Consider the following 25129-nt stretch of genomic DNA (forward strand, 5'->3'; position numbering starts at 1 on the left):
TGTTTGTTTTTCAGGAAGTAGCTGTCAGGCAGAATGGAGTTAGGGGGCTGCAGGGTAAGAGAGGCCTTTAATCTTCCAGTGTGATGCTCTTTAGGCTCCCTGAAGCAAAAATGGACTCTCAAAGGAAAGAGGATTGAGGGGTTTTTTTCCCGCATGAGCCGAAAATGATTCCCTGGGAGACGAGGGCCGGCTGTGTCTTTCCATATGGAAAGTGTGGTTTGTTAGAAATGGGGAAACGTGTTTTCTTCCGCCTTGGAAGTTACAGGGAGACGTGATATTCCTCCTACATGTATTGAGATCCCCCCCCCTCCCCGGTAGCGTAGAAGTTTGTTTTCAGGATTACGGTTATGTAAAATGGGTTCCCCCCCCCCTTTTGTTTTGGAGTTGTTTTGACAATAAACCATTTTGTTTGGATCTTGTTAATTGAACTTTACAAGGGCGTAAAAACTGGAGGAGTGGAATTCTGGTCCTTTTCCTGCCCCTTCCATTTCTTTTCTTCTGACTTCTTTTTTTCAGATTGCGTTCGAGAAAGATGGGGTCTATTTACACACCAGTGCAAAGCGGCATCCTGACCAGGATTCCCTCATACCTGGAGTTATCCGTATCATTGAGAAGGTGGGTTGAGACAGGTTGCCCATTGGATTGTAAAACTGAAGCAGGAGGCTATGTGGTCGTGGTGAGAAAATTGGGGTATTGGAGTATTTTATTGGTTATGTTGGGGGATCCTGTTCATTCTTATTTACCATTAAATGAATGGGCCAAAACAGGCTGAAAAGATTTTTTTTCCTCTTTTGCTTTTTGGATGCTGGAGGAAGAAAGACTTTTTTAGCTTTGTAATATTGTCTAATTGTGGCATTATGGTTAAAGGTAATTAGGATTAATTGAACAAAATTATGGTCAGAATAGCGGAAGTTTTGTATTTGAATTAAGGGTTTCTACAGTTTGTTCATAATACAAGTTGTTCTCATTTAGTAATCATAATTGGGACTGGCAACTCGGCTGTTAAGCAAAGTGTTACCTAAGCTAAGTAAACATCACAATGTTATGATCTTACTTCAATTTTCTTTTGCTTTGCAGAGCAAGAAAGCTGTAAATGTGTGGTCTGGTTGCAAAGTTATTTTTTTATCACTATTGTAATTGCAAATGGTAGCTAAATGAGGCAGTTGTTAAATTAGATTACATATGCTATATTAATGCATGTACATAAGTAGTAGTTTATGTAGTACATAAAAGATTTAAATATTTCAGAAGAAATTTTAAACTTCCCACAATTTATGATTTAAGTACACATCAAAAAGCATTAGGCAGGTTGTGATGATATTTTAGATAACAAAGTGGGGGATTTCAGTATTTATGCATCAGCTGCTTTTCAAGGAGGAAACACGTGAAATTCAGCACTGATTTGATCACTTAAATTTCAAAGTCTAAAAACCAAGTTTGGGATGAGGGATTTTTTTTGGAATATTTTATTGTAATGTTGCTTCCTTTTTATTCAGGGTTCAGATACTTTACTACAATGGACCCCTGTGGAAGAATCTTCAGATACTGCTCAAATCATGTACACTAAAAAAGTAAGGCTTTCTGCTGATTTAATTATCTACCTATATGTATTAAATTCTGCGGTATATTTGCTCTCTATATTTTGGCAGAAGCAAAAATACATTTCTTTAGTAGTTTTTCTTTTTTAATCACTGTATAGTAATCACTATTAATCACTGTATTTAATCAGTGCTTGTTCTTTGCAGAGTAATATGTTATGGTATCTTTTCAGTTTATATAAAAGTTAAAAAAAACCTCAGTCTCTTGAAGAAAATAGTTACAAGAATAAAGAACAATGCTAGGGTTTCAACTATACATATCTTAAATTCTCCTAGAATTATTGTACAGGTAGTCCTTGAGTTATGATTGTAACGGAGCCTGCCTATTACAGTTGTAACTTGTGAGAGTTGTAAAATCGGTGAGTCACCCGAAAGACATGATTTTACAACCTTTTTCCAGCAGTCATTAAGCAAATCAATGGTTTGCCATGGATACAATTTAGAACAGGACCTAAAGGAGCATTGCTCTGAAAACATTAATGAGGGACATACTTAAAACCATTGAAAATGCCCTTTAATCTAGTTTTCTCTTTACTAGGATACCATTGGCTCCCAAGCTGAGGAAGAACACTTTGATCCAGGATATGAACCAGATTGGGCCGTAATCAGTACTGTGGGGACAAAGTCTCGGGTTCAGGAGGAAACAGCTGGTAAATTGAAAGAGGAAGCACTAGTTTCCTTTTATGAATTTCAGTTGTGTGTATCTAGGTTTACTGATGAAGTTGCAATAAGGAATGGAACATGGGGATGAGAAAAAGACAGTAGCTAGAAATTGTGGGATTTTGTTTCCTGTTTCCTTTGTCCTTTGTCACTATGCTTTCCTGTGTTTCCCCTACCAGTTTCTGGATCAAAATCTCCAATCCCTCGTGGTCAGTGGGCCTTCTCTCTCAGTTTGTCTGAACTGAAATCCATCCGTAAGAGTAAACCAGGCCTTGGCTGGTCGTACCTTATCTTCATCACCAAAGAAGGCATTTCCATTCAAGCTCTGCATTTCCACCGTGGAGGCACGAAGGCCCTTCTCAAAGCTCTTTGCAAATATGTTATATTAGCCACGTAAGTGAGATTACATCACAACCTCTTACATTAAAGAAATAAGATGTAGTCTCCATCTGGTTTAAACTTGTTGTGTGGAATAGGGGAATGTTTTCTAATATTAGCTTCTGAAAGCAAATTTTGAAAGCCTTTGTTAGATGACAGGATATTCCAAGGCTATAGATTAATTTAGAAAGGGAGGAAAAATATCCAGGAGGAAAGCAGTAGTAAATCACCTTTACATTGTTAGCAAGGAAATCATTTGAATTTGTCCCTGAAGTTACTGGGAGTCAAGGTTGACATCATTCTTTGTCTCATTGCATGCTTTGAGCAAAGTGCTGGCTAAGTTTCAAGTAAGGCCCAGATATCTAGCAACAGCAAGAGAAATCTGGTTATCCTGATTTGTTTGGGATTTCCTGTACTCATCTAATGGGCATCATTAAGATGCTATGCATCTTGGGACCAGAAGTTGGCAAATGGGCCATTTTCGGTCTCTGGAGGGTCTCCGGGGGTGGGTGGGGAAGGCTGTTTTCACCCTCCGAGAGGCTCTGGAGCCAGGTGAGAGAGAAAAATGGGCTTTCCCCACCACCTCCCGAGGCCCTCCGGAGGCAGGAAACAGCTGTTTCCCTACTTCTGGTGGGCCCAGAAGGCCCGAAAATCAAGCTGACCTCGTGTGTCCACTGATATGGTGGCACCTGTGGCACGCATACCATAAGTTCGCCATCAGGGGTATAGGTAGTCCTCAACTTAATAGAATAGAATAGAATAGAATAGAATTTTATTGGCCAAGTGTGATTGGACACACAAGGAATTTGTCTTGGTGCATATGCTCTCAGTGTACATAAAAGAAAAGATACGTTCATCAAGGTACAACATTTACAACACAATTGATGATCAATATATCAATATAAATCATAAGGATTGCCAGCAACAAGTTATAGTCATACAGTCATAAGTGGAAAGAGATTGGTGATGGGAACTATGAAACGATTAATAGTAGTGCAGATTCAGTAAATAGTCTGACAGTGTTGAGGGAATTATTTGTTTAGCAGAGTGATGGCCTTCGGGAAAAAACTGTTCTTGTGTCTAGTTGTTCTGGTGTGCAGTGCTCTATAGCGTCGTTTTGAGGGTAGGGGTTGAAACAGTTTATGTCCAGGATGCGAGGGATCTGCAAATATTTTCACGGCCCTCTTCTTGATTCGTGCAGTATACAGGTCCTCAATGGAAGGCAGGTTGGTAGCAATTATTTAGTTGGTAGAAAATAGTTATTTAGTGACTATTCAAAGTTACAAAAGCACTGAAAAATGTGATTTATGGCCATTTTTCACACTTTCTAGCATCCTTATGATTGTGTGATCAAAATTCAGTTACTTGGCAATTGGTTCATACTTGCAATCATTGCTGTGTCCCAAGGTCCTGTGATTGCCCCTTTGCAACCTTCTGACAAGCAAAATCAATGGGGGAGCCAGATTCGCTTAACAACCATATTACTAAATTATCAACTGCAATGATTCACTTAACAGCTGTGGCAGGAAAGGTTGTAAATGGGGCAAAACCAGTGGTGGGATTCAGCCGGTTCTAGGCAGTTTGGCTGAACCATTTGTTAAATTGCCGGTTCGCCCCACCCCTTGCCCCTCTCCCCCCACCATTACTTACTGGTGTCGCGGCACCATTTGTAAAATTGCTGGCTCGCACTCTCCTCCCCCCCGGAGCACACCTGAACCGCTTGTTAAATGTCTGGCTCAGCCGCCTACCACTCTGTTCCCCATCTCGGACTGCCCACCTCGGACTGCCCTGACCGCTCCAGCAGCTGAAGGCAACTACAGCCGAGTGCTGCCCCTGGGGAAGCGGGACTGGGAAAGGTGGTTGACCTGCGCCCACCCGGCTGCCGGCCGTGACCTGCCCCCATCCAAGCACCTCACTGGCCATGCAGCCGCCGATCGAAGCCTGCCTCCATCCAAGTGTCTCGCTGCCCACCCGATCCAAGCGCCCCGCAGCTGCCGACTGAAGCCTGCCTGCATCCAAGCCTCTTGCTAGTCAGCCGATCCAAGCTCCTTGCTGGCCACATGGCCAGCGAGGCGCTTTAATCGCTGGGTAGAGAGGCGTTTGGATGCAGGCAGGCTGGTCGGCAGCGTGGCGCAGCTCTGGTGGGCAGCAAGGTGAATGGATCGGATGGGCAGCGGCCACAAGCTGCTGCCCACCCGATCCATGCACCTCACTGCCCACCCGAGCCAAGCGCCATGCAGCCGCTGACCAAAGCCTGCCTGCATCCAAGTGTCTCTCTAGCCAGCGATTAAAGCGCTTCGCTGGCCACGTGCCAGCAAGAAGCTTGGATCGGGTGGGCAGCAAAGCATGTGTCAATCACCTCAGCCTGCCGCCCATCCCGCAGGACTGTCCTGCGGCCGCCTCTCACCCAAGCAGCACCAGCCTACCCTACCCCATCTGGAGAAAGAGTGATGAAGAGAAAGAGGGGGGCAGAAAATGATGAAGGAGAAAGAGAGATGAAGGATAGAAAGGGGAGAAAGATGAAGAAGAGAAAGGGGGGGAGAAAGATGGAGATAGAGGGAAGGAGAAGGAGAGATTAAGGAGAGAAAGATGGAGAGAAAGAGGTGAAGGATAGAAGGGAGAGAAAGATGAAGAAGAGAAAGGGGGGAGAAAGAAGGAGGGAGAAAGAGAGATTAAGGAGAGAACGATTGAGAGAAGGGGGAGAAAGAGATGGAGAGAAAGAGGGAGGGAGAATGGATTTGTTCTGGTAATTGGTTTAACAAGCATGGCATTGAAAAAGTGACTTATGACCGTTTTTTCACACTTAAGAACATTGCAGTAAACAGTCATTAGGGCAAAGAAGCTATGTCACATGACCACCTGGACATGCCCACCCAGTCACATGAAGCACCGCAGTTGTGACATGAGTGACATGGTTATTAAAAATGCTGCAACAGGGATAAATGATGACCAGTCATAAGTGTGAGGACTGATCAAAAGTGCGAGAATCTGTCAGAGATCACTTTTTTCAGTCCTCTGGGTAGTCCCTATGTGCATAGGGACTACCCAGATGGCTGAAAAAAGTTATTTCTGACAGGTTCTCACACTTTTGACCAGTCCTCACACTTATGACCGGTGATCATTTATGCCTGTTGCAGTATTTTGTGCATAGGGACTACTCAGAGGGCTGAAAAAGTTATTTTTGACCTGTCCTCACACTTTTGACTGGTCCTCACACTTACAACTGTCCTCACATTTTACATTTTGCACCCTATCTTGTAACCGTGGTGAAGAGAAGCAGTTGTGAAATGAGTGACATGGTTGTTAAAAATGCTGCAATGGGCATAAATGTGAGGATGGTCATAAGTGTGAGGACTGGTCAGAAATGACTTTTTTTAGCCTTCTGAGTAGTTTCTATGCCCATAGCCAGGGCCACCCGGTCACATGAACAGCTAGCCACGCCCACCCAGTCACATGACCACCAAGCTACACCCCAAAATAAGCCACGCCCACAGAACTGGTTGTTAAAAAATTTGAATCCCACCAGTGGACAAAACTCACTTAACAAATGTCTCACTTAACAGCAGAAAAATTGGGCTCAGTTGTGGCCGTAAGTCGAGGACTACCTGTACTTTCCTTTACTGTAAAAAGTTGGAATTCAGTGCTTTCGTTTTCTTTTCCCCCTTTGCCCTACAGTGTTCTTTCCTTTTTCTTTCCCATTTTCCTCTCATCTTTATTTTCATCTGCATTTTTATACTACGATGATTTTAATTCTTGTAAACAATGGGAAAAAAATACAATGCACCCGACAATTTATTGCAGTGTAGAAAACCTCTTCCAGACTTTTTTTAAAAATCATTTTTGTTTCCTTTTGTTTTTTTCTTTTAGTTCCCCCAAAGATTCTCGGCTCTACCTGGTTTATACACATGACTCAGATGCCCTTTCTCATTCCTTTGATGAGCTTCAACTCTTTGATGACAGTTCATCAAATCTAGTATCGGTAAGACTGTTTTCTGAAGGGCCTTATCTGGAGTCACATACTCTGGAAAAGGAGTGAAGGAAAACTAAAAGCAGAATGGGGCTTTCTGGGAAAAAGGACAAGTTGTTAATATGTTTTTTTTTCCAGGCAGAAGCTTTGGTTTAGAAATGTTTTGGGAACAGTTTTGTGCATTATTTTGAATCAAAAGAGATCAAATGTTCGCACACTCTTAAGCAGGGATGTGGAATTAGTTTAATGAGTTAGATCAGTGATTCTCAATCTTAGCAACTTTAAGATGTCTGGATTTCAATTCCCAGAATTCCTCAGCCAGCCATGATATCTGGGGAATTCTTGTAGTTGAAGTGCAGAAATCTTAAAAGTTGTGCACGTTGAGAAACATTGGGTTAGATGATAAGCCAGCAAGTGAGAATCCAGAACTGTGTCTTTGATCTTTTGAAAACTCAAGCAGACTGGATATTTTTATTTGTACTATGCTTTTCAACTCCTGCATCCAAAAAATGGTGTATAAGAAAAATATTTACAAAGATTTCACAGAACTAGAAATTATAGAACATAGAATATTATCAGAATTGGAAGGTACCTTGGAAGTCTTCTAGCCCAACCCCTTGATCAAGCAGATCTAAGCAGATCTATACCATTTCAGACAAATGGCTGTCCAGTCTCTTAAAAGCCTCTGGTGATGGAGCACCAACAACTTCTGGAGGCAAGTTGTTTCACTGGTTAATTGTTCTCACTGTTAGAAAATTTCTCCTTAGTCCTAAGTTGCTTCTTTCCTTGGTTCGTCCCATCCATTGCTTCTTGTCTTGCTTTCTAATACTTTGGAAAATAAGTTGAGCCCCTCCTCTTTGTGGCGACAGCCCCTCAAATATTGGAATACTGCTATCGTATTAGCCCAGCCCTCCTTTTCACCAGACTAGATATACCCAATTCCTGCAACTGTTCTTCATTAGTCTCCAGTCCCCTAATCATCTTTGCTGCTTTCCTCTGCACTCTTCTCAGGATCTCAACATCTTTTATAACATGGTGACCAAAATTGGAGGCAGTATTCCAGATGTGGTCTTACCAAAGATTTATAAAGCAGTATCAACACTTCATGTGATCATAATTCTGTTCCTCTGTTAATGATTGAGTGTGTAAAGCTGCACCATCAGGTTCTGGGCAAACATGATTTGAGTTCAGGTTTCAAGAAGTGGATTATAGACTGATAGTTTAGCCACTTCAGCAGCTATTCACACCACCACCAGCTATTTACACTGGAAGAAAATAAACTAGATTGGAGAGGGCTGCAATTATATCCTGAGTACTAACTGCAGAGTTTCAGATACATGGGTACTGCTGAGATGATTAGCGCCGGACACTCTTAGATCACAGATTAATTAGGAGCTATGAATAATATGCAGTATGCATTTGATGCAGTGAGGTTTAACCAGTAGTCCTCCCTTAGCGACCCAAAATTGGGACTGGCAACTCAATTGCCAAGCACCACAGTTGCTAAGCGAAGCATCATGTGGCTGTGACTTAATGATTTTACTTCCACCTTCTCTGTGATTTGTGCTTATTGCAAGCCAGTTGTGAAGCATACAAATGGTGATCACATGACTGGTATGCTACAGTGGTTGTAAATGTTTGTTGGTTGCAAAGCTTTTTTTTTTTTTTGCACTGTCGTAACTTTGAATGGTTGCTAAATGAGGCAGTAAGTGAGGACTACCTGTAGCTGTAAACACGTTGTGGTTGTTTTTCCTCCTAGCGATTCCTGCAGGATCCTTATGCTGCCACCTTTGGCGGCTTCTCCAAAGTTACTAATTTCTTTCGTGGAGCTCTGCACCAGGAAGATGGATTCACCCACCATTCCCTTGGTGACTCGGCAGCTGCCAACGTGGAGGAAGAGACAGGCTTTGAAGTCATCACCTGTGTGAGTGTTGAAATACGCAATTTGGACAACCGGCAGAGATGGCAACCAGTCAAGGGGGAAGAGGTGTTTTTCTGGCTCAAGGAATGGTTGGCTATCTTTTCTGCCACCCATTTTCTCAACTGTCATAGACTTACTGAAGATATGGTCATGTTGTCAGGGGAGCTTGTAGAAATGCAACAAGTGGAACATTTTAGAAGGAGCAGATTACAAGCAAACTCTTTGAAGGAAATCCCTTCCCCTTGATCAAAGAGCAGCCAGCCAGTCTTTAAACACAGAAGCTTAAATGGACCCATGTTAACCTTAGAACAAATCTGTGAAATGATGTGTAGGAGGAATGGCAGCTAGTTTGTTAGAGTGGCTTGTGCTGCCTTGTCATGTTTACACATGCATCTGTCAGTTTTATATATTTGTGTATCTAGTCTTCCCATCAGTGGAGTTGAGTACACAAGTGATTCATGAGGACTAAAAAAACTTCACACCCAGTGTGAAGCTGCTGTAGTAATAATAGCTAATATCCAAGGTATCTTGACATTTTATAGAATTTTTTTGGAGGTTTGAAGTCATGAAGTTTTGTAGGACTGAGAATCTGATTCAGCTTCTGGGTGATAGCCCTTAATTTATAGATTTCTTCCAGCAAAAATGGCAGCTGTGGTTGCTCTTAAGAGGATTTCAAACCTTACATTTGCGCTTTCTGAATTTTAACTAAATGATATTTGTTGAGGGTATTTTACTTGGATCTGGTTTGAGGAGCTAACTATATTGAAGATGGTTATACTATGCTAATATGTTTATTCTATTAGCTTCCTTCAAAAGATTATGCTCTTAAAAGTAACTTAAAAATAATCAAATAAATGAAGATATAGTGGTACCTCGGCACTCGACTCCTTTGAAACTCATTGAATTTAGTACTCAATGAATTTTGTACAACACAAAAATTTTGTTCCAGTACTTATCATTTGTTTGGTACTCATGCAAACTAGAATTTGTCGGTGTCGGCTATCTTGTGAGTCACAACCCTTTCCAGCTGAAACAAAGGATCACTTGTTAGTTATGTAGTTTTTTGGAACTTGTTTTTAGTATCTGTCGCACTATTTGGAACCAATTAATAATGAGTACCGAGGTAACTGTCACAGTAGTTAACAGATTCACAACAGAATTTATCCTTTGTTTGCTAGATCTACTGCAGAGAAACTGGGAAGTTGCTTCTAGAACTTTACAGTATGAAAAGAATTTGCAATATGTAGGCACATTTGCCTATAAGAAAGAGTTCTTTAGGCTCCTTTCTCCCTCCTTCCCTCTTAAGGAACTTTTCTTCTTCAGATACAATTGTTTTTTTTAGCTTACTTTGTTCCTAGCAGCAGGCACAACTAGGAGAACGGCCCACTGTTCAGAGGGAGACCCCAGTTACGGAGCAGGAATGGGAACAGCATTTGGATCCTGATGGACGTGTACTGGATCCCATTGGATTGCGGAAAAGGATCTTTGCTGGGGTAAGATTTGTGGGACAGAGGGCAGCTGGACCAGCATGCCTTGTGTTTCTGGAATAGAAAACAAGAGGAAATTATTGTAGCTGTTTATTGGAATGTCCATGTAAATTGGGCAAAGTAGTACAATATTGGATAGTCCTCGATGTATGGCTTTTTTATGATGGTCGTAAAGCAAATGTGGTGGTTGTAAAGTAAGCACTGTTGTATAGAACAGGGGTCTCCAACCTTGGCAACTTTAAGCCAGCAAAGCTGGCTGGGGAATTCTGGGAGTTGGAGTCCGCCAGGCTTAAAGTTGCCATAGTTGGAGACCCCTGGTATACAAAACCCGTTGTCCATATTTGACATTCCTTTGCCGGCAAGTAAATGCCCTCACAAATCATGGTTGTGTGACTGCAGGACACTGCAAACAGCTGTAAATGCAGGCTGGTTGCCAGTGCCCAAAATATGATTATGTAACTGCAAGGGCTGCCAGGCTGTCTGAACTTTTAATTGGGGGTCTGTCATAAAGGGACGCGGTGGCTTAGTGGCTAAGACGCTGAGCTTGTCAATCGAAAGGTCGGCAGTTCAGTGGTTCGAATCCCTAGTGCTGCCACGTAACAGGGTGAGCTTCCGTTACTTGTCCCAGCTTCTGTCAACCTAGCAGTTCAAAAGCACGTAAAAAATGCAAGTAGAAAAATAGGGACCACCTTTGGTGGGAAGCTAACAGCATTCCATGCACCTTTGGCATAGAGTCATGCCGGCCACATGACCACGGAGACGTCTTCTGACAGTGCTGGCTCTTTGGCTTTGAAAGGGAGATAAGCACCACCTCCTAGAGTTGGGAACGATGAGCACATATGTGTGAGGGGAACCTTTACCTTTACATAACATTAAACAGTTGTAAGTTAAGGTCCACCTGTAAGTGTGTTTCCTACCATATATTTAAGCCCTAGAATTGATGCAAGGTAGGTGCTTTGCTCTATAATAACTTGGCTCGTTGCTTCCTTTTTTTGAACTTTTTTTTTTTGGTCCCTTTCAGGGTCTCAGCATGTCATTGCGTAAGGAAGTGTGGAAGTATCTTTTGAACTATTATTCTTGGGGCAACACCAGCGAAGAGAACAAGGCGCAAGTGAGACGGAAAACGTAAGCCTAATTCTTCACCAGGGAGTAATAACAGGTGTTTGAAGGAGAGCTAGTCCTGGGGCTTGGCAAGGACTATTGGGTCTGCAGAGGTGACCTGAGTCTGAGCATTTTCCCACTCCATTCTTCTGTCTTCTCCTCAGAGATGAATACTTCCGCATGAAGTTACAGTGGAAGTCAGTCAGCGAGGAACAGGAGCTGCGGAACTCTTTACTGCGGGGTTATCGCAGCCTTATTGGTTGGTATAAATTCTACTTATTGGTTTTGAGGTTTATTCTCATTCTGTAATAGCACCTGGCTGATTTGTTTTTGCCCATCTTTTTTGCCAATAGCCGGATTCGCAACTCCTGGAATTCTTAGTGATGCTGAGCCACTGCCCTAAAGCAAGGTCATTCTATTCATAAAAATCTACCCTCATATTACAGCCAGATGCTTCTAGACACAATCCTTTCTTCCTTTATTGTTTCCTAGTATCTAATATTACAAACCATGTTTCCCCTTGAATGCGGAGGTTCCTCCCATTATCTACTCTGGTTAATAGTTAATAATCAGTGCACAGAAGACTTTTAAAGCTTTCCAAGACAGCAACCATCACCACTACTTCTGACAGTACATTGTATGAATGAATTATGCATTATATAAATAAGTGCTTTCTTGAATATAGCCTGAATCTGTTGCCAATCAGATTCAGTGAGTGATTTCCAAGTTCTTATATGCTACATCAGCAGCCCCCAACCTTTTGGGCATCAGGTACTTGTTCCATGGAGAGAGCTTTTTCCATGGTCTGGAGGGGGCTTGGTTTCGTATATTGCATACAACCCATGAATGGGCTTTAGCTGTTTGCATGGCCTGGTTTTGGCATACCTTGGACTCATGCCAGTCCATGGACCTGGGGTTGGAGACCCTTATGCTACATTATTGCAATAGCACTTAGACTTATATACTGCTCCATAGTGCTTTGCAGCACTTTCTAAGCCAGGGGTGTCCAAACTTGGCAACTTTAAGACTTGTGGACTTTAACTCCCAGAATTCCTCAGCCAGCTTTGCTGGCTGAGAAATTCTGGGAGTTGAAGTCCACAAGCCTTAAAGTTGCCAAGTTTGGACACCCCTGTTCTAAGCGGTTACAGAATCAGCATATTGCCCCAATAATCTGGGTTTTCATTTTACCAACTTCGGAAAGATGGAAGGTTGAGTCAATCTTGAGTTGGTCAGGATTGAATTCTTGGCAGTGAGCAGAGTCAGCCTTCATAATGGCATTCTAACCTCTGTGCCACCATGGCTCATTGTAAGACAATGAGTCTGATCTGTATTCTGCTTTATCAGCAGCCTCATTCATAACATGATTGATTATTGATTTCTATTGAATCCCACCAGTGCTTGTCCTAATATTTTGGAACACCCTTTTTCTAATCTAAATTGTCTTAAACCAGAGGTCTCCAACTTTTCGGACTTCAGGGACCACTAAATACATAATTTTAAATCCCACGGACTACTAATATGATCTGCCTAATGACCAGCTGGGTGAGTGTGGCTAGGTGGTCATGTGACTGGTGCGCGTGGTCAACTCAATGTCACTCATGTCGAGGGGCACCTTACCTGCTTCTATTCGTCCCTTCCCTCCCAGTCCCACCTTGCCTGCCTGCCTGGGCTCCTTAGGGCCCCAACAGGAAGCAGTTGCTGGTGCTAAGCAGCCACCATGAGAAAGAGTTGGCAAAACAGCTCAGTTCAAATTGGATCTGATCAAGAAGGAGGCTAAGCAGAAGCACCTCCCTGAGGACTAGGAGCATAGGCTTTCCAAGCAGAGGGAAGACCAGCGGGAGTGCAGATACCAGCGCCTGGAGGCTCAGCGGGCTGAGACGGTCAGCCAGTTCCAGACCATGATGCAGTCCCACTGGAACGAGGCCCTTGAGCTCTTCGCCACCAGCGGCACTTCCCTCCAGCCTTCGCTCAAAGCCCCACATCAGGAGGCTGAAGCAGACCCCGAGTTGGAATTTCTGCCCCCCTCTGCCCCACACAAAGAGACCCCGAGGGGGGAAACTCTGCAGCAACACAAATGTTCATTGCACATATCCGGCCCAGTGCTATAGTTTGAGGACCCCTGATTTAGTGCAATATAAAAAATCCAAATATTTTTTCTGCGGACCACCAAAATTTTCTTGTGGACCACCAGTGGTCCATGGACCACCAGTTGGTGACTGCTGTCTTAAGCTGTGCATTTGACCATTTGTTCTTTCCTTGCGATACAATGCCGCCACCTTTTCATGTTGTTTTACTTTCCTGATTCAGTTTGCCTTTTTTTTTTTATGAATTCCTTCTCTAAGTCATCCTTCTGAATGTCCCTTGTAAGCGGGGCAGTACAGGTGAGTTTTATAAACTTGTATTTGTGCCTTTGCAGAAAGAGATGTCAGTCGCACAGATAGAAACAACAAATTCTATGAGGGCAGTGAGAATCCAGGACTGGTACTCTTGAATGACGTGCTGATGACATATTGCATGTACAACTTTGACCTAGGTGAGTTCCAAGGAAGGGCACCAGTCCAAATCGTCATGGCTTAAGAGGGGGCTCTTAGAAACATAAAAAACTGATGGCAGAAAACACCAAATTCTCCATCATTGATTTATTTTTATTTGTAGTCATTATTTTTTACTTCTATTTATTTAATTTTATTTCTTTTATTTTTGTCAGATGATAGACATGTGTTTATCCCAAGCATGTTTAAACTCAGTAAGTGACGATTGATCCACTACCCCGGCTGGAAGTTGGTTCCAAGCTTCTACTACTCTTTCTATGAACTAATGTTTTCTAACATTACTTTTGAACTTCCCTCCTATCTGTTTGAGATCATGCCCCTGTATTCTTGATTTTTGCTTAATACTGAAACTATTGCCTTCTGGAAGTTTAATGGACAAAGATGGAAGGAAGGAGAAGTATGGGTAGAAAGGAATAGATACAATGTAATGATGTGCAGCTACATGGATGTAAAAAGAGTGCTTCAGAAGGAATATGAGCATCTTATTATAACTGTCAGTGTTTCCGTAAACAAGGCACAAACCTGGGAAGCTGAGCCAGCAGCCATGTGGCCTAGGACAGAATTGAATTAGTGAGGCATTACCAAGACGCAACATAGTCTTTGTGCTCGTCACTGTCTTCTTAACGTGTTTCCTGGAACCGCGTAAGCCCAGGAAAAGGTGCATGTTCTTTTAAAGAGTCATCGCAGAAAAGAGAAGTATTAATTTAAAGCTTGAAAAAAAAATCACCTCAAATTAAGACATTAACACTCTCGTTGTTCATTACTTCTTTTGCTTGCCTAAACAGGGTATGTACAAGGCATGAGTGATCTCCTGTCCCCCATTCTCTATATCACCCAGAATGAAGTCGACGCCTTCTGGTGCTTCTGTGGTTTCATGGAACTGGTGGTGAGTACGCTGCCTGGGTTAAAATAAAAACTGTTTGTAACCATAATTAATTAATTAATTAATTAATTAATTATTATTATTACTATTATTACTATTATTACTATTATTACTATTATTATTATTATTATTATTATTATTATTATTATTATTATTATTATTATTATTATTATTATTATTTAATTTGTATACCGCCCTTCTCCCGAAGGACTCAGTGCGGTTAACAGCCAAGATAAAAACAGTAAAGACCAATACAATACTAAAAACATACATTAAAAAACTTATTAAATTTGGCCCAATTTTTTAAAATACAATCAATCCCAATAAAAATTAGTAAAATTTAAAACCCATAAAATCAACTAAAAAATTAAAATTCAAGCCAGTCCAGCAAGACGGAATAGATAAGTCTTAAATTCGCAGTGAAAAGTCCGAAGGTCAGGTAGTTGTCGAAGTCCAGGGGGAAGTTCGTTCCACAGGGTAGGAGCTCCCACAGAGAAGGCCCTTCCCCTGGGGGCCGCCAGCCAACATTGTTTGGCTGACGGCACCCTAAGGAGTCCCTCTCTGTGAGAACGCACAGGTCGGTGGGAGGTACCAGACGGCAGTAGACGGTCCCGTAAATATCCCGGTCCTAAGCCATGAAGCGCTTTAAAGGTGGTAACCAATACCTTGAAGTGCACCCGGAAGACAACAGGCAGCCAGTGCAGTCTGCGCAGGATAGGTGTTACACGGGAGCTCCGAACCGCTCCCTCTATCACCCGTGCAGCTGCATTCTGGACTAACTGGAGCCTCCGGGTGCTCTTCAAGGGGAGTCCCATGTAGAGAGCATTGCAGTAATCCAAGCGAGAGGTAACAAGAGCATGAGTGACCGTGCATAGGGCATCCCGGTCAAGGAAGGGGCGCAACTGGCGAATCAGGTGAACCTGATAAAAAGCTCTCCTGGAGACGGCCGTCAAGTGATCTTCAAAAGACAACTGTCCATCCAGGAGAACGCCTAAGTTGCGCACCCTTTCCATCAGGGCCAATGACTCCCAACAGTCAGCCGCGGCTGCAGCTGACTGTACCGGGGTGCCGGCATCCACAGCCACTCCGTCTTGGAGGGATTAAGCTTGAGCCTGTTTCTCCCCATCCAGACCTGTACGGCTTCTAGACACCGGGACAGTACTTGATAACCGTTGGGGTGGCCTGGGGTGGAAAAGTACAGCTGCGTATCATCAGCGTACAGTTGGTACCTCACCCCAAAACCACTGATGATCTCACCCAGCGGCTTCATATAGATGTTGAACAGGAGAGGCGAGAGAATCGACCCCTGCGGCACCCCACACGTGAGGCGCCTCGGGGTCGATCTCTGCCCCCCTGCCAACACCGTCTGCGACCGGTCAGAGAGATAGGAGGAGAACCACCAATAAACGGTGCCTCCCACTCCCAAACTTCCCAGCCGGTGCAGCAGGATACCATGGTCGATGGTATCAAAAGCCGCTGAGAGGTCTAATAGGACCAGGGCAGAGGAATAACCCCTGTCTCTGGCCCTCCATAGATCATTGACCAACGCGACCAAAGCCGTCTCCGTACTGTATCCAGATCGAAAGCCGGACTGGAACGGGTCTAGATAGACAGTTTCATCCAGGTATTGGGGTAATTGACGTGCCACCACACCCTCTACAACCTTTGCCACAAAGCGAAGGTTGGAGACCGGATGATAATTTCCTAAAACAGCTGGGTCCAGGGAAGGCTTCTTGAGGAGGGGTCTCACCACTGCCTCCTTCAAGGCAGCCGGAGAAGCCCCCTCCAATAAAGAAGCATTTATAATCCCCTGGAGCCAGCCTCGTGTCATCTCCTGCGTGGCCAGCACCAGTAAACATGTGGTGGCATTCAACCTCCCCAACAACCTGTCCATGTCCTCGAGAGTCACAGGGTCAAAACTATCCCAAACAGTCTCAACAAGACGAGTCTCGAACCCCTCGCCTGGATCTACCCAATTTTGATCCAATCCATCCCGAAGCTGAACAATTTTATCGTATAGATAACCGTTAAACTCCTCGGCCCGCCCTTGTAATGGATCATCCCGCACCTCCTGTTGAAGGAGAGAACGGGTCACCCGAAACAGGGCGGCTGTGCGGTTATCTGCCGACGCAATGAGGGAAGAAACGTAGGAACGCTTCGCTTTCCTCAGTGCCACTAGGTAGGTCCTACTATATGACCTAACTACTGTCCGGTCAGCTTCCGAACGGCTGGATCTCCAAGCACTCTCTAGGCGTCTTCTCCGGTGTTTCATCTCCCTCAGCTCCTCGGAGAACCAAGGAGCTGGTTGAGACCTACGCCGGGTCAGAGGCCACGAAGGCACGACACGGTCCAAAGCCCCAGCCGTGGCCTGTTCCCAGGCCGCGACTAGTTCTTCAGCCGTGCTGCGGGCCAGATCCTCAGGAAACAGCCCAAGCTCCATCAGGAACCTCTCCGGGTCCATCAGGCGCCTGGGACGGAACCAACGCATTGGTTCGTCTCCTTGCGGTGTTGAGTAGCGGTCCGAAAGTCCGCTACTCAATTATAATTATATCCTTAGCTTCATTTTAAGATATTTCTCAAACAAAGCTACAGTATGAAATTTAAGGAAGCTTTGGGTCTTTGACCTGACTTGCTACTAGTTTCATTTTTAAAAAAAAACATGTTTTTGGATTATAATCTCGGCTTTGTATTTTAGCAAATGCCTTGAAGACTACTTTTAGGGAAGAGGCTGGTATACAAATAGACTTTAGTTTACAACCACAATATCGCCCAAAATTTCTATTGCTAAGTGAGATATTTGTTAAGAGAGATTTCCCCATTGTCTGACCTTTCTTGCCACAGTTAAGTGAATCACTGCAATTAAGTTAGTAACAGGGTTAAGTGAATCTGACTTCCTTATTTATTTTGCTTGTTAGAAATTCAGAAAAGATGATCCTATGATCCTGCAATTGTCATAAATATGAGCCAGTGGTCAAGTGTCTGAATTTTGATCACGTGACCGTGGGAATGCCGTAGCAATCGTATCTGTGCAAAATGGTCATGAATCATATTTTCAGTGTTGTAATTTTGAACGGTCACTAAATGAACTGTTGTAAGTCGAGGACTATCTGTATACATTTACGTAATAATTACTTATCCCCATCGGTTTTTTCATGGTCTTCTGTTTCCTGCTTGCAGCACCACAATTTTGAAGAAAGCCAGGAGTCCATGAAACGCCAGCTTTCCCAGCTTACCTTGCTTCTTAGAGTGCTGGATCCCCCACTCTGTGACTTCCTAGGTACAGGTGTATTACAGGTGTTACAGGTGTAGGGAAGTTAAAAATTAAGGGATTCCGTTTCTGTGAAGATGTCTATGTTTTTGTTCTTTATGTCATGTAATGTTAAAAAAAAGTAAGTCTCATTATTCAGGGGCTTTTTTCTTTAATTTGACCTACAAATACTCAAAAAAATTTAACCTATTTTACACCAGTGAATACCTATTTAATTAATTCCATCTTTTCCTTTTGCTTCTGCCCTATTTTTCCTGGTTTCCAAAGACTCGAAGGAATCTGGCAGCTTATGTTTCTGTTTCCGATGGATCTTGATCTGGTTCAAGAGAGAATTTCTCTTCTCTGAAGTTCTTCAGCTTTGGGAGGTGAGACTGGAAAAAATAATTCTTACTCATGTCAGGAGGATTAGGGGAAACCTAGGCAATATAGGGACACGGTGGCTCAGTGGCTGAGCTTGTTGACGGAAAGGTCGGTTCAGTGGTTTGAATCCCTAGTGCTGCCGCATAATGGGGTGAGCTCCCGTTACTTTGTCCCAGCTTCTGCCAACCTAGCAGTTAGAAAGCATGTAAAAATGCAAGTAGAAAAATAGTGTTGTGTCTTGCCCGCCCTCAGAGCAGCCGGGGCCTTCTTACCTGCTCCCCAACACTGAGGAATGTATGCCTTCCGGCCCAAGTCCTGGCTCCATGCCCCCACAAACTGCAGAAGAAGGAGCATCTCCCTGCCCCAGCCCTGACTCCATGCCCAGGCAAACGGAGCAGCTAGACCCCTCCCCCTCATCCACAGCAGGTGAGCCTGAGGAGGGTTTACTCCCAAGAACAGCTGATTGGAGTGACCCTCGCATCAGAAGATTGGAGAGGCGGAGGCAACAGAGGGAAGGGAGGGGCAGGCCTTAATGAGTGCTGAGTCATGGAGCCACACCCCATGGCCTATATAAAGGAGCTACTTTCTGGCAGTCTCTGAGTCAGGCAAAAGTCAAACTTATCTTGCTGAAGTCACTTACTGGTCTCCTGCCTGCTCTGAGGACTTTGCTAGGACTTTGGGCAGAGCTGCAGAGGCAAGCCTGATTCGGATTTCCCAGACCCAGCCGTCAGCGGAGGAGTGGGACACGACAAATAGGGACCACCTTTGGTGGGAAGATAACAGCGTTCCGTGTGCCTTTGGCATTTAGTCATGCCAGCCACATGACCACAGAGACATCTTTGGACGTTTTCGGCTTTGAAATGGAGATGAGCACTGCCCCCTAGAGTCGGGAATGACTAGCACATATATACAAGGGGAGCCTTTAGGTGATAATTCATTTTGAGGACTGGTGGAGGAAGCGGAGAAAACAGATTGGTGAAAAGCAGAGTTTTGGGACTGCATTATAGTGTTGAGGTGTGGGGAAATGTCTGAGGGAGATTTACAGATGCAAAAAGGGTTAGAAAGACAGAGACTTGTGGGAATGCTTTCCAGCTATTCCTTTAACAAGTTTAGATTTTCATGTATACCATTCCCGGATGGTATCTCAACATGCAGCTGTCAGTCCTCGTGCTGCAGTCCTTCTTTGGAGAAACTCGATAAGCCGAACAGAATCCCAAGTACACATTGCAAGACAGTACAGCAGTGCCTGGATCTGCTCATTTGGAGTCTAAATCTAAGTGCATAATGAGCAGTTTTTTTGGCAGATATGGCCTGCATGAAAGTCTTCTTGCTCGTTCCTCTCCAATGAGAAATGGGCTCTTTTGAATTAGGCCACTGGACAGAATTATTGCAGGCTAACTCTGTCCATAACAGCCGTTCAATTCTCACTGGCTCAAGGTTGACTCAGCCTTCCATCCTTCCGAGGTCAGTAAAATGAGGACCTAGATTGTTGGGAGCAATATGCTGACTCTGTAAACCACTTAGAGAAGGCTGTAAAGCAGAGTTTCCCAACATTTCTGGCTTTGCTGACTGGCAGGGGTGGGGAGGGGATAGTTCACACAAGTGGCTGGCAAATGTGCACCTGCAAATGTGCAGCTCCATTTGTGCAAACAGCATGCATGTGCACCTGCTGCTCTCGCAAATAGAGCCCATGCATCCTCTCACCCGCTGCTTGTGCAAGTGAGGATGCGCATGTGTGCGAGGCCACCAGCTGTTTCCATGTCCCAGTTGCAAACCCCTCGGCCATGGCCACAGGTTGGGGACCCCTGCTGTAAAGCCCTATGAAGCGGTATATATGCTATTGCTATAATTCTTGCAATGCACCATTCTATCAGTGGAGAAACAAGTGTTTCTCTTCCTATCATCAAGATACAGGCCCAGATATGTATCTCTACTTGGCTTAGGTTATACTCAGTCTTTGTCTTTCTCCATCACTTCTCTAAGTGTAAAGATAGTCCTCAGGATTATGATGGCAACTGGGATTGGAATAGCTAAGCAGTACAGTCATAAAGCATAATGTCATGTGATTGCATTGCTTAGCGATGGCAATCTTGGCGCTCACGTGGCTAGAATCCTAGGCAAGCAGGCTGGCAGTTAAAAGAGTTGCAGATGGGCGCTACAACTTGGGTAGGCTGGTGCAGAAGGCTGCTAATGACTGCAGCTCTCTGATGCTGTAACTGTGAGCTGGATACCTGGGCACCTAGCTTGTGATCACATGACTGCAGGGATGCTGCAATGGCTGCAACTTCATGGACCTGACATAAATCTCCCTCCTTCAGTGCCATTGTAGCATTGAACAGTTGCTGAACAAAGGGCGGTAACCCAAGGACTACCTGTACTTTCTACCAGAGCTCCTTCATAAGCCAAAAGGATCCTCAGAATTGATGTTCAGAAGCAGTCATGCCCCTCTTACTTCTGAGTTCCAAGGATCAATAGTATATTGGAACTACCTGCTGTACTAGACCACTCCATAAACACCCTAAGCATCTGCAGGAAATCACTTGAGCCATAAGATTTTTTAGGCTGGAATATTTTAATTGGAGATCTGCAGAAAAAATGATTGGGCAGTGACCAGTAAAGCTCCACATTTAGATTGATCTTAGATAGGTCCAACCACTTGATCAGCCTCATTGTGTTGCTGATGCAATGTGGAGAGGGATGATGATAGTAGAGTTTTACCGTTTTTAACTTGTGGATTTTTAATGTTGTAAGCTGTCCGGACTCACCTGTGTGTGGCTCTGGGCAACCATATAAATTTGCTTAGTAAACAATAAAATAAAATTACTTAGCAAGGTGAGAACTGTGTAAAGTTCCTGAAGAGTTGAATAAAAGGTGACAGTAAATTCAGATGTATAACTATTGCATCTCACTTTTCTGGGTATAGATAAACCAGGAAAGCGTTATAAGGTTACATGGATTGAGAAAATCTTCACAATCAGCTTTTGATTTGGGCTTATAAATCTAGTTTTGTTTCTGTTTGGCACAGAACTGTATTGTAGAATTTAACAAGGATGGCCTTTAGGAGAGTCTGCTGACTTCCCCCAATCTCAGTTGTTTTCTCACAGATGAATTTGATTGAAATCTGGCCCCATGGCAGACAGTGATTTGGGAAGATCAAATGATAGAACCAGGGCTACGTCCTCTAGTTTTTCACTGAACAAGGTTCATCTCAGGGCTAGGATGGTCCAGCTGATGGTTGGAAAAGACAGACTATTGTGCTTATTTAGGCAATATGATAAATAATATTGCTAGCTGATACCGGTCTAAATTGTCTTTGTACCTCTCATTCCAGGTATTATGGACAGAATTACCTTGCCCCAATTTCCATCTGCTGGTGGCTTGTGGCATTCTGGATGCAGAGAGACAGGCTCTTATGAACTCTGGTTTTGGCTTTAATGAGATTCTCAAGGTAAGGGCCAAGCAGGTGAATGCTTTCTCATATCTCTCACTCATAAAGATAGGTTTGTGTTTGAACTCTAAACATGCACCATTCAGTTTCAGGTTTACAGAAACAAATACTGAATTATGCTAGTAGCTTGCTTCTGAAATATGAATGGTATATGCTGGAGAACAATGAATTTTTTTCTGCTCAGATTGTCTCGTTGTGCCCCCTGCTGTTATGCAAAGTTTCTGCTGTTTTGTGTGGTTAAGGAATAAAGTATTTATTTCACTATATCTCACTCATAGAAGTTTCTCTCACTTTGGCTTTTACATCCATAATTCTTACATGTCATTTATAACAATTCCCCAAACGCAGAATATGCATTCTGGTTTATAGGAAAATACCTTCTTCTGTAACATTTTTCACACCGATCCACTCCATTCCCTTCTGTCTAGTTGAAATTTACATTCATGTTTAGCAGAGTGTGTTCTTTTTGTTTGTGTCTTCCCAAAGCATATTAATGAACTGACCATGAAGATGAGCGTGGAAGACATCTTATGCCGGGCTGAGGCAATCTACAGGCAGCTGGTTTCTACTCCAGTGAGTTTTTGCCAGTGAGGCATGAAGCTTTCCTACTGCAGTCTCCTTTCTGGAGCCGATAGGCAAGACATCCACAATAAGAGGAATGTGTAAAACAGTGCTGAAATAATGATCCAACTTTCACTGGATTGAAAGAATGTTCCCCAGCCCGATGTCTTAAATACTGGCCCCATATTTCTAGTTAGCATAGCTGTTGGCTTTCACCTTGAGCGTTTCCTGTGTTTGAGATTCCTGCTGAGCAAAATGAAGAACCACCTGGTAATTTGGGGACCTGATATAATTGGGAGACTGAAATGGCTAGGTGGAGTGTTGCCCTCCCAAAAACACTCCCAAAGTGCTCCATCTATCATGTGTGATTAATGTGTTTGGTTATTAACAACTGCTTACAAGATCTATGGCAAAATACTGCAAAAAGGAGAATTCCTGTTCAGGGTCAGAATTATGTGGACATTGAGTATGCTCAGTTTTTATTGAGCTGCTTGAGTGTTTTTTTCCCAAGTTCTTATAAGCTGGTGATTGTTTGCTTTGTCTGCAAATGGCACATCATCATCATCATCATCATTATTCTTGTTTATTGCACAGTCAGCCAGATGTTCAGACTGAATTTGGCATTTTATCTGCCTTTTATCTGAGTCCTTCCCAAGGATCTGGGATAGGTAGATGTTTAGTACAAATCAAGATATTATGTATTTTACCCTTGGGTATGTGTGTGTGTGTTTATCTACACACTCACACACTTGTGCCTTTGAGTCTATTGACTCCTGGAGGCTTCAGGGACAAGTCCCTGTGGTTTTCCTGGCAAGGTTTTTTCAGAATTTGTTTGCCATTGCCTTTCTTGGGTTGAGAAAAGTGACTGGCCCAAGATAGGATCGGAAGATCAGATGCCTTAATCTCTATATCAAACTGGTTATAGCATCCTGAAGTATGAAATACATAAAAATATACTTTAATCTCCTTTTAGGGCTGTCAAATCTAATGGCGATCACATACTTGGTGACTGTGAATGGTGGCTTATGTGTAGCATTGTATTAGTTCAATACGTCCCAGCCTAAAATTTAAGCACAAAAGACTGCCTACTTGACCCTTTTTATTGGAGCGCCGAGATTTGAAGCCTAGAATTTATACATTTCAAGCAGGGTTTTGCCACTGAAATTTTTGGGGTATTTATATGCCATGGAAGCTGTATAAGACTTAAGCATACCACACTAGGGGATGTCTGATCAGGAAAAAAACTACCTATTAAAGTCTTGGGTTTTCTTTCTGCCAGGATTTACCACGTAATGTCCAGGAACTGCTGGGCCTCTCCGAGAGCAAATCTCCCACCTCCAGCACTGACACAGCCAGCTCCCCACAGCCATTGTCACCTAGTCAGGTGCAGGAGATGGACTTGACTGACAGCGTTTCCCCAAGTCAGCCGGACAGCAGCATCGAAATCCTGCCTGCGGAGGATGCCTCCACTTCTCAGAGCCTGTCTCCATGAAAAACTCCCACCGCCACAACCATCTTCTTAACACAAGCACTTTAATCAGAGCAGGGGGTGGGCTAGGAGGGAGGCAGGTCAGGGGGCCTTGCAAAGTTATTTTCTTCCTAGAGTTCAAATAGTTGTAGGAATATCAAGTCTCAATCACAGCCAGCGGGCTTAGTGTGCACAGTGTGCCTTTATCCGTAATGTAAGGCTTTCTTGAAAAGTCCCAGGTCTTCGCCCGAAGTTGATTTTCACTTTTGGTTTGTATAAAAGATAGAAAGGAGCAGACTATTAGCTGTTGTCCCAGTGGTCTTCTGATTTGTATTCCGAACCTCATAAATCCTGTTTTTTGCTGTCTTGTCTTCCAACATTTATCTCCCCCCTCCCAGTTTTATATGTTGAGATCCAGGTTTTTTGGCAGCAGCTATTGCTTCTGCCGATTTGAAGCCTCTGTGTTGACTTACAGAATTTAGTTGGAGATGCCCAAGCTATATGTTAAGCAAAAATGCAGGAAAGCTGATTAGAACAATTCCTTAGTGGAGAACTGAATATTGCAAAGATGTTTTCTCTGGGAAAAACACAGAATCAGAGTTTTCCAGGAGTAGAGGCTAGAAGGCCCAACTCCTAAGATATTTAGTATTTTGCCAAGGAATTCCTATTGATATGCTGCCTCATGCTTCCTTCCCACAGCTGGAGGTTCATCTCATGGCCTGCTTGCTGCTTTCTCTTTAAACATGATTATAAACTAACTGCAATACATTGAGGAAGGATGTCAGACTTTGTTCTTCAGTGCCTCTCTAATCCAGCAGGCATGTGGATCTGAAGCTTTGTGTGCATACGCAGACTATTCTCCTTCCCACCAAACAATCTTTCTTGGTCCTTATCTTGCATCCCTCCCTCTTTATAAAATACATTAAAAGTATTGTGTCATTCTTTTGAGTGTGCAACTCTTTGGGGGCAAACATTATTTGGGCTGAGCTATTTGTCCTGGGTGGGCTGAGACTGGAGAGAGGAGGAATAAAAAAAGTCTTCAAAAGTTACTCTTTAACAGAATGGTGTAAGGCCTTTCCAGAGCACACATGCATTCCTTTTTATCTTTCTGTGCTGTGCTTTTTAAACCAGTGTGATTATGGATTACTGTAAAGAACACTTGATTGTGAGAATCACAGCCTCATCAACCACCTCCCTTAACAATTTTTTAAAAAAATGAAAAGTAGATCTTGTAAACAAAACATGTCAGCAATTCAGTCCAAACTATCTATGCATGAAATGTAAACACAAATTGGGAACAGACATAAATACAAAGAAAGCAAATAGAGAATAAAATTTTAAACAGATAAAAAGGTTGGTCAGATTGATGTATTTTCTATAATACAAAAGGATTAGAGACATCTTAATACAAACTACAGTAACTCAAGTTTTTAAATTATATGACTGCTTAGAATCAATTACTGTATTTTTTTAATCT

General features: G+C 43.3%; 1 protein-coding gene across 2 annotated transcripts; it reads left to right on the forward strand.

Annotated features, from left to right (window-relative positions):
• Positions 1-24594, forward strand: TBC1D17 (TBC1 domain family member 17). 2 transcript variants are annotated; one of them, XM_058182169.1, is made up of 17 exons: positions 1-54; positions 517-615; positions 1497-1571; positions 2137-2248; positions 2438-2651; positions 6504-6615; positions 8363-8527; positions 9886-10017; positions 11033-11136; positions 11277-11371; positions 13529-13645; positions 14450-14550; positions 17725-17824; positions 18083-18180; positions 21507-21623; positions 22110-22196; positions 23464-24594. In XM_058182169.1, exons 1-17 carry the CDS (start codon positions 34-36, stop codon positions 23674-23676), a joined length of 1962 nt encoding a protein of 653 aa, XP_058038152.1. In that variant the 5' UTR covers positions 1-33; the 3' UTR covers positions 23677-24594. The 2 variants fall into 2 exon arrangements, with proteins under 2 accessions (XP_058038152.1, XP_058038153.1); XM_058182170.1 differs by lacking the exon at positions 1-54 and adding an exon at positions 150-206 and having other exon boundaries at positions 516-615.
• The last annotated feature ends 535 nt before the right edge of the window (positions 24595-25129 follow it).

Source organism: Ahaetulla prasina, chromosome 4 (assembly GCF_028640845.1).
Source record: "Ahaetulla prasina isolate Xishuangbanna chromosome 4, ASM2864084v1, whole genome shotgun sequence".
Lineage (NCBI taxonomy): Eukaryota > Metazoa > Chordata > Lepidosauria > Squamata > Colubridae > Ahaetulla > Ahaetulla prasina.

Bases quoted from the DNA above. Each gene is read 5' to 3' on its own strand.
- TBC1D17 (XM_058182169.1), top strand. From the start codon at position 34: ATGGAGTTAGGGGGCTGCAGG. The intron at 616-1,496 runs GTGGGTTGAGAC...CTTTTTATTCAG, and splicing joins TTATCCGTATCATTGAGAAG to GGTTCAGATACTTTACTACA. The intron at 10,018-11,032 runs GTAAGATTTGTG...GGTCCCTTTCAG, and splicing joins GGAAAAGGATCTTTGCTGGG to GGTCTCAGCATGTCATTGCG.